Source organism: Bombina bombina, chromosome 3 (assembly GCF_027579735.1).
Source record: "Bombina bombina isolate aBomBom1 chromosome 3, aBomBom1.pri, whole genome shotgun sequence".
Lineage (NCBI taxonomy): Eukaryota > Metazoa > Chordata > Amphibia > Anura > Bombinatoridae > Bombina > Bombina bombina.
Genome location: NC_069501.1, coordinates 1,279,479,998 through 1,279,490,250, shown reverse-complemented (window position 1 = coordinate 1,279,490,250; position 10,253 = coordinate 1,279,479,998). Strand labels below are relative to the sequence as shown.

The following is a 10,253-nucleotide window of genomic DNA, read 5'->3' as shown; positions in this document are numbered from 1 at the left end:
CGTATTGTTTCCAGTCCACAGAACTTAAATGTGTTGGTTTTTCCTTCATGACAGTGTAGAAAATGCCTGGCAACACTGGTGATTTGTTTGCCCTTCTCTACATCCTTTGCTGCATTCCTAATTTTGCTTAGGTGCTCAGTGATTCTAACCCCCATTGATCTAGTGGTCATACCTACGTAAAAACAATTGCAGCTGCATGATAGACAATAAATAACATTTGATGTTTTACAAATGATATGATTTTGAATCATCCATTTTTTGTTAAATCTGTCTAACATATATTTCTTTTTAACCATATATGTGCAGTTTTTACAATTACCACATGCTATAGATCCTTTGTAGATCGGAGCTTTTTGGCATTTCTGTCAAAGTGGCTGGAGGTTAGTTGATCACTTAGGTTGTTTGCACGTCTATAGGTGCACAAAGGATTCTGTGGGATAATGGAGTTAAGATGTTCATCTAATTGTAAGATATGCCAGTGTTTGGATAGTATATTGGATACCTGTTGGCTTTGGTTACAATATGTAGATATGAATCTTAACGGATTGGAATTGGATTGTATCCTTTTGGGTCTTAAAAGTTCCTCCCTGTTTTTATGTAGTGCTTTCTGATAGGCTCTCTTAAGAGACTTTCTAGAATAACCCCTTAGAAGTAATCTATTCCTTAATTCATCAGAAGCCTTCTGGAAGGATTCTAGTGATGACGAATTCCTGCGAATCCTCAAATACTCCCCAGTTGGTAAACTCCTAATGGTGTTAGGGTGATGGAAACTGTTGGCATTGAGGATATTGTTTGTTGCCGTGGGCTTTCTAAAGGTTTCTGTCTCTAGATTATTGTTATTTTTACGAATAGATAAATCTAGAAATTCTACCTTATGATCATCACATGTCATAGTTAGATATAATCCAAACGGGTTATCATTAAGTGTAGCAATGAATTCATGGAGTAATTCTATAGAGCCCTCCCATATAAACAAGATATCGTCTATATACCTGGACCAGTGGGTAATGTACTTGGTAAACTGTAGAAGATTATTATGGAAAACTACAGTTTCCTCCCACCAGCCCAGGTATATATTGGCGTAAGTAGGGGCGCAAGATGTCCCCATCGCAGTTCCACACAACTGAAGGTAGAACTTCCCATCAAAAACAAAGTAGTTGTGTTCTAATACAAATTCTAACAGGTTAATGATGAATTGTTTGGTTTCATCTGTTAGGTCTTTGTTTTTTGATAGGAAGTAGGACACTGCCTGACAGCCCCATTTTTTGTCTATACTTGTGTAAAGAGACTCCACGTCGCACGTTACTAATAAAGATTCTGGTCTTACAGTCAGTGTATTAATTTTATTTAGTACATGCATAGTGTCTCTAGTGTGGGAGGGCAAAGCATCCACTATATACCTAAGTCTAGCATCCACATATCTACTGGCCTTTTCCGTCATGGATCCAATGCCAGAGACAATGGGTCTTCCCGGTGGGCATTCCAGATTTTTATGGATCTTAGGAAATAAATAGAGTGTTGCTATTGTAGGGTGTTTAACATCTAGAAATTGCTGTTCTTTTTTGTCAATTATGCCTTCAGCAGCTGCTGCACAAATCAATTTTTTATACTATTTTAGAAATTCCTCCGTTGGGTTCCAAAAAAGATTTTTATAATTTTTAGGGTTATTTAATTGTTTTTTTACCTCAGTGGTGTACATGTTAGTGGGCCAAATAACAATATTCCCTCCCTTGTCACTCTGTTTTATTTGGACATCAGTCCATTGTTTCATAGATTTAAGGGCTAGTTTTTCCTCTTCAGAAAGATTATCAGCTAATATGTCCATTTCTGGTGGAATTGCTAATATGTCTTTACACACTAAATCAAGAAATGTTGCAGTGTTATGTGAGGTACTAGGTGGAGGTATGAATTTGGATTTGGTTTTTAATACATCACGCCACTTTGTATCACTGTACATAGTCTCTTTGGGATCCCTTTCAGACTCTTCTAGAAGGAAGATAAGATCTTGTATTGCTTTCGCATCATTACTATCTAAACCCTCTGTATCTGAACTGGAGGAAAAATATTTTTTCAATAGTATTTTTGTTGCAAATAGGTGTACGTCTTTGATGGTCTCAAACTTGTCAAGTTGGGCTGTGGGAACAAATGACAGGCCTTTCTTTAAAACTGTGATCTGAGTCTCAGTTAAAATTTTATCAGATAAATTAATTATGTTTAGTTCTTTTTGACTTGTTTCTTTTTGGGGAATGATTTCTGATTGAATTTGACTTGTTTTCTGGTTTTGGGTCTGTTTACCTCTGCGAGTTCTACGCCTAAAGGGATCTCCCCAATATTATTGTGTGGGGTGATTCTCCTGCGTAGGATTGATTTGGGTCTCCCTTCATCTTCAGAATTGTCACCGTCTGTGGTGTCACAGTCTCTATCAGAATAGTCTGATTCTATATTACTGGGTTTAATATTCCATGAGTAAACAGATTTATTAGCATAATCGGTCAAGTCTCTGTCAATCTTTTTTTCTTTTTTATTTGCAATGTATTTAGCAAACCTCTCTACTTCTTCCTTGGTTTTAGCATAGGATTTCTGAAAGTCCTCTTTAGACTCATATTGTTTAAGTTCACTGCCTATTTTGGTTATTTCCTCATTCAGCTCACTTAATTTGTCCATTTCATGCTCTACCAGATATCCTATAAGTTTGAATGAGCATTCAGACAGGGCATCTTCCCATTTGGATTTAAGTGTGGGTTTAAGATCTTGGAATGTTGGAAACATTTTTAACCTTAGGCCTCTAGGTATAACTTGGTTGTCCTTATAGAAATTAAACATTCCTATGTTCCATTGTCTCTTAATCTGACGTTTGCGAATGCGTTTTAAATTTTTAAGTGATAATAACCATTCCCCTATTAGTGTGTTATCAATTGTATTTTTACTTTGTAAGTCAATTGTTAATTTTTTAATATCCTCAGACCATTGGAGCATTTCTGCTCCCAGATCAAAGCCTGCCATGTTTGGTAAGTGGTAGTAATTGAAATCACGTGCTCAAAAACTAAAGAAAAAATGTGGTTTACCCACCAAGTTATATCTAGAGAGGACACCCCTTTTTTTATGTACTTTACGGATCACTGTACTATCTTGCTTACGATAATATAATGATATAATGGATATGCTACTTTATTAGTTTGGAATTCTCGAAAGATTATATAAATGTCTAAGTTGGTTTATACTTGGACCAAATATATCCAATTCATTATAACTTATTAAACAGCATATGTCCTCTACACACGAACCGTTAATGCCCTCAGTCATAATAAACAATTGAGCCACAGTTCATAATTTGAACTCATTGGTATACTAGGTATAGGATAATTACTTACTGCAATAACTATTGTACCTAAGTAACCATAAGCTCATGGAATCATTGTGGTGCACATAGAATCGGCATTTTTAGAGTGATCACAGCAACAGTAAAAGTTATAGCCCATCCTGTTATGACCGTAGATAACTTAAGGCTATCTCTGATTGGACCCACAGTAAGCTAATAACAACCAATCGGTCACTGACTTCCAACCACATAGCACGCTATTCTGAATCGTTTGTGATTCGCTGATAGGTGGGCGTGATGTAAACGCACGCTACGATTGGGTGGAATGAAGAGGGGTTTGGTTTAATTCAGATAGCACATTGAGAAAGGCCTACTCGGCCGAAACGCGTTTGTGCCTAACATAACAGTATGCTTATTTGAGCATAAGTGTTTTTAATTATTTTATTACTCACACCAAATCCTGCAAGGGACGTGTGTACACAGAATAGAAGCCATCCCTGTCACCTGAAGCCAGCGTATCCTGTTACTGGCCAGGAATACAGGGGGGTGGTGGAATCTGTGTTCACTGTCTGGGTATATTGCAAGGTGATAATCACTGGTGTGAGTGTAGAGGTAATTGTGGGAACTTAGCAATTGGTGAGAGTGTCTTGTTCTTTTACACTCTTTTTAATCGTGGTTAAATAAATATTAAGTTTTAACTTAACTTTATACTTTTGAATAGTTGAATACATCAACATATTTACTAATAATTATAGGAATGAGTGCTATTTAACCCCTTCTTGTCCAGTCTCTTCCCCCTATCCTTATTTAAGTAATTATATCAAGGGTTAGCACCAGGGAATATCATATCCCTTTTTCCTACCATATTATTTTTCACAGTGCTAGACTTAACTATTTCTTTAGAGACAAAGACAGTGACACAATCTATCTGGAAACCTAAAAAAGGTAACCCTTGTGTGAGGAATCAAGAGCTTTTGATAAAAAGATCCTCTAACCATGTCTTGAAAAAACAAAATTGAATCATATGAGATTCCGTAGTCTCAGAAAATAAAAATAATCTGAATGAAAACAGAAATGAAGATATGCATCTATTGTATCTAATGAAAACAAATAATGCTATCACTGACCAAAAAAAGTCAGAATAGACCATATAAATACCAATCTTAAAGATGATACATTTATATAATAAAAAGATTTTCTATCTTTGGAACAATGAATAGTTTGAATAAAACCCCAAAACCCAGATCCTAAAAATGGAACTGGAATAAATACCCCAGAAGATTCCAGATCTGAGCAGCGCTTGATCCTCAACAGGTGATCAACCGCACTTCAACATTACCCAAAATATATGGGACTGAAACACATTAAGGAAAGTGTTAGCCTTACTGGAATAGCTGGAATATAATAGAGAGAAAAAGACTTCTCACAGACGGTTTTACTTCAAATTTTATTTTGTACCCAAAATCTAAGAATTTTGGACCGAATAGAACTTAATTTTGAAGCCCAGAGTAACAGTTAAGAATTGAATCCAATATGAATCAAATAATTGATTATCTTGGAAAAAAAGAAATAAGGATTTTTTAGAAATCACAAAATTTCTTCTAGCTAAAAACAGCTAAAGACATAGATTAAACCTCATTTGTGAAAATATTCAATAAAAATGAAGAAACAAATAAAATTATTAGCATGTTAATCCAGTTAAGGGACCAGAACACACCGGACTTGCATAAACAAAAATGCAAGACAAATGCAACAGCACCCAGTCTGAACCTCAAATGAGCAGTAGACTTTGTCCCTTAACAATGCTAAATAATACATAATCTGATACTTGATCTTTAAAGTAAATAGAAAGAATGGAGCAAAAGCAACATCATCCAAATAAATTACAGGTCCAAGAAAAGTACCTGAAAATAAAATGTTTTCCTTAAATAGCATACAACCATTTAAAAAGAAAATAAATACTATTTTGCTATAGAAACAATAGCATAATTTAGCAGGAGTAGAGATAGCCCCATTAAATTGGAGAACCCTCAAAATTGAATTTAACTGCCGGCAAAGAATATAATTTAATCCAAAGTAAAAGTGATATAAACCAGCTATAATATCCAAAAATATTGTATTCCGGTAACCTTTAGATCTTGTTAGTATTTAATTTGCATTCTAAGTAGTAGAAGACTCGTTTCCAAACATTAATAGGATGTGATATTTCTCTTGTTCCAGGGTATAGAGGTGGTAATAGTATTTAGTTGAGACTTTTACTCTCTCTATGAGTAGATTCCAGGTTTTCCAAGTAGAAGTAGAATTGTATTGTATTATATCCAGTAAAAATTCAGAAAGTTACCTTGATTCTCACAGCCTGTAGTTTAGAAGTTCAGCAGCATCTTGTTTTCATCGTCAAATTTATAATCCTGTATTATCTCCAAAAAGATTGTATTCCAACGTCTTTCTGTGCTGTGTGTCTCACTGCACACAGAGAGACTTATCTCTCGCATACACCCCTGATAAGACTTTACACCCCACCCTAATCATTTCTCCTTTCTCTTTGGAATCTAAATTTCTAAATCACCTGTTTAGTGTTTATTGACCCATTTCCACTCATCTTTATTTGCAATGACCATAGAAGAAAATAAAAAGCAAGCACACAAGGTTTCATTGACGTGTTTATTTTCAGCATCTTCCCAACATGTCTCCCAATGATTTGGAGGTCTGATGCTGAGCCAGTTGGGAAAAGCAGCTCCTACACACTTGCTAGTTAGTATACAAGCTGCACCACCGAGACGGCTCAGTCTCAATAGTAAAGCAGCAAACACTCATGGCTTTATCACTCACCAAAGCCCACAAATAAGATACATCATTGCCCCAATGCCAGTGATCATCAATGTAATGAAGACTATGGAACAGCTTCCAATAGGCATGCATGTGATAGGGCACTGCTGGAAACCAAGATTGTTGGGATAATTGTCATTCACAAAGGTGGGGTAAGAAGAGCATTGTCCGATTTATAAGAAAAATATAAAAATCACAAAACTTGGTTCCCAGCCATTTAAAAAAAAAAAGGGGGGGGGGCGCAAAATAATTTTACAGAATAAAAATAAAATGACACATGATTGCATTAAAAACAATTAGAAGAAATATACAATAAAAATAAATTCCCTTTTTAACAAATCACAATAAAAACAATATATCAAGTAACGTGCAAATTAGAAGGTGGGATTGAAAAAAAAGATTTGCGCAACAAAATATAACAAGCTGATTGGCTGCGAGACTCACTCGCTACGTAATGGCAACATAAAAATAAGAGAAGCTTTATCAATAAACCCAGCAAGTTATGTGCAAAATAATGGGGGAGGAGGAGATTATATAACATTCAGTAGGATCAACAACACTTTACTGTCCATTCAAATAGAAATAAAAATGACAGCCTCGACTACAAGGGCTATTTCTTGTAAGAACTAAACCGATCAATATCATTTAAAAAGGTACCCATAAGCACCTCGTGCATTTGTACAGAAAATTGTGTTTGTCTGATGCTTCGTAGAGAGGCCAAAAAGCAAACTGCTGCAAATTGTCTAAACCAGCTAATTGAATTGCAGCATTTTGAAGGAACCCTAGGTTACAGAATGCAATTTTTGGCCTTTCTAGCGAGTATGGAGAAAGCACATTTTTTTCACAAGGTGTGTTTAATGTCCCTTTAAAAGAGAAAAGTTAGCGATCAAATAGTGAACGTAACTTCTTCTACATCCTTAGCGGCCAACGGGGTGTAAGGAAGGACATTACTACTAAACCTACAGGCACTGAAGGGTCATATCTACTGCATAATGTTATGGTGTATCAATAACTAAACTTGTCATATATACATGTTTTGCACCATGCAAAGGGATTTTGGTGAGCACCTGTTTTTGGGACATTGAAAAAATGACATTGACGCACTGAGCTCGAAAAATGCATAAATATACATTCAAGGTCAGCTGATCGCGGATTCTGCAAATCCTCCCTGTATTACATAAATTCACACGTTTACCAAAGGTAGTTTTTGTTTACAAAGTATGATTGCAATTTATGATCACAAAACAATAAAATCCAGGGACCTTGATAAACTTTAACGGATTTAATCTGATCCAAATTTATAGGCAAAACGATTAAATGTATATTACTCTGCGGGATTATATAGATTATGGAGCTAAAATGCTTATGAGTGTACAGCTGCACTATTTAAATCCCATAAACACACTCGCTGCACGTTTAGCATTACCCGCGGAACTGTGCAGTAGGGTTTTAGAGCAGGAACAATCCAGTGCCGCCTATATGGTGGGCGTCCACGATAACCTGCGCAGAACAGTAAAGCCCCTGGCTATTCCGCTCACAGCTTGACAAACTGAAATAATTACAGGTGCATATTTTATAAAAAGTCATCTAAGCACATTTTTTTATCTACTAAATGAAATGAAAGACCTCAGACTTTTTGGCACATTAAAAAAATCCCATATCTTATTCAGTGTAGTCTCCTCACAGTGTACACATAATGCTCATGCATGAAGAAAATATGCTAAATACTCTGGGGTACCGTTGTGTCTGTCATCTTGTTAAAGGCAAAGATCCTCTTAATTGCAACCACTGTCACTACACCCATTAAGGGACATGCTCACAATCTCCTACTGTTTCTGTTGGTCTATGGTGACAGTGATTGTAGGCATCAAACCTATTACGAATGTCCAGCTAACAAAGGCATCATGTGACTGTTGTGTCACTGGCTCTATAACTTCCTCACCCTCTAAACCGACAGCACAAGGTTCAGCCTCCAGCAATAAAATGTTCAACAGATTATTTCCACTGAGAACACATTGCAAAACAAGCCCCTCGTACCACTGACTTAATTTCATACAGAAATATACCGATACTCCTGGTAATGGAGGGCACAAAGCTTACTATAGCGAGATCACTGACCGCCCTTCTACACCATAACTGTAATGTACAGTAAAACAACAAGATATAATTGACACGCAGCATCTTCTTCATCTATATCATCCTCACATGAAGCTATTGTTACTGAGCTACCCCATGTGACTATTAAGAGTATACACGTGTTTGCGTGTGTATATACATATATAAACTCACACACACACAGATAACACACAGATACATGTACATATACTTAAGGACATCTCTAGAGAAGAAAAAAAAACAATTTGATTCAAGTAAAGTTAAAATCAACCGATTCCCTCCCTGCCTTGCTCTTGATTGTTATAAAAAGTTGAACGACTGACATCGTAGTGTGTAAACTCAGATATTAAAAGGTGTTTCTGAGCTCTGGCAGGGATTGGCAGTAATAAATTAAGTGTGCAGATTGTAAGAGGTCCAAAGTTCAGTTGATGTTGGAGCCTCCTCTTCCTCGAGTGGACGCCATAGATAAGATGACAAAGAGTTGTTTGTACAGATGTCACCTTCTGCTTGGACCGTCTATGAAGTCTCAACATTAATGTGTTTTGGAAAAGGTTCAGATAAAATTATGTACATCATGCCGTAAAATTCATACTAAAATGAAGAGGGGGTCTCTGTTATTATAGTTATTCTCTAGTTCCAGTTACACCCTGTGTTCTGATAAAGTACTTTTCTTTGTTCTGACATGAGAGCTGTTACACCAGATAGTGCAGAGGACGTAAACTTCAGATGTATCAGCCCTTAAGACGATACAAAGGACCACCAGAAAAAAAGATAAAACATCTCTCAACCTCAGTAGATCCTTCTCCTGTATCCATTGCAAGCTTAGGGAAGTCAATGTCACTCTTCTGTGTCTGCCAGCAGATATGGTGAGGTGACTGCATGTTCTTGTGCAATGGCTGCTAGCTCCTTCATAAACTCTGTGAATATGACTGCGCAGTAAACCGCGTTCTTTACCCGCAGGGCCTCGTTCTGCTTCTCTGCAGAGCTTTTAAAGATAGATGCCCCAGACAGAGCGTGGAGGACCTGCCCATCTCGTACATGCTGAAACGCCATCTGAGCCGCCTGGCGGGCCCGTGTGGGGCTATTTGTGTGACGCAGGATTAACTCTCCAATGGACGGTTTGCGGCTCTTTACTGTGTAAAACAAAAATAAGCAAGAATTTAGGGATCACATCACAAAAAAGGAAACATTTAGTTTAGTTTTTATATTACATATTAACAATTGCATGCTATAAATGAGAGTCTGCCCTAAAATGCTTTAGCAGTAACAGATGCAGGGGCGATACAGCAGCTCAGCATTGGGATAAGAAGAAACCAGAGAAGAGAGCACTGCTTGTAAACCGCATAATCCATCTCATCACAGTAATCACCACACCGTGAGCTTCAGACCAGTGTTAATTTTGTCGACTAAAACTAGACTAAAATGACTATAAAACTAAAGAAATTCTGATGACTAAACTATGACTAAAACTAAATAAAAATTTGCTGACAAAAACATTTTATGCAAGGTGTTATAATCAATCCATATCTAATTACTGCTCTTTTGTAAAATTTACGAAACTTCATTTTATTAAATTTTAAGATAAATAAAGACATGTTATATACCACAACAGTTAAATCTGTATTGCATGTTCAAACCTTAATACCATAAATAAAAACAGGTTAATAAACCTTTACTCCAGGAGTTTATAATGAGTTTGGAAGTTCTAGAGCAGTGCTAATATCGTTGCCGAAACTTTTTCGAATCTGTGAACAATCAATTGATTCTTCCTATAGAAATAAGCATAACCCACAAGTATGGGTTTAAGTTATGCTGTGCCTGTGCTATCTGCAGAAACTTTTTGCTGTGTTGAGTTACTTGATACTTGTTTTAATTATTAACAGAGAACTGTTAAAGTTTTTATATTAGGTAATATGTGCAATACAGCTTACAGGTTTTTTTTTATATTTTAAAGTTGCACTTCTGTTTTTTTATGAAACTTGGTTTTATTTAA

At 36.3% G+C, this 10,253-nt stretch overlaps 1 protein-coding gene across 1 annotated transcript in view; it reads right to left on the bottom strand.

The window, feature by feature from the left end:
- Positions 1 to 5,966: 5,966 nt before the first annotated feature.
- FHIP1B (FHF complex subunit HOOK interacting protein 1B) overlaps positions 5,967 to 10,253 on the bottom strand; it is a gene marked incomplete in the record, with an annotated part of 380,930 nt that continues 376,643 nt past the window's right edge. Inside the window, 1 exon segment of the mRNA XM_053708840.1 lies at positions 5,967 to 9,393. Within this exon segment, the coding sequence (XP_053564815.1) occupies positions 9,098 to 9,393 (296 nt within the window).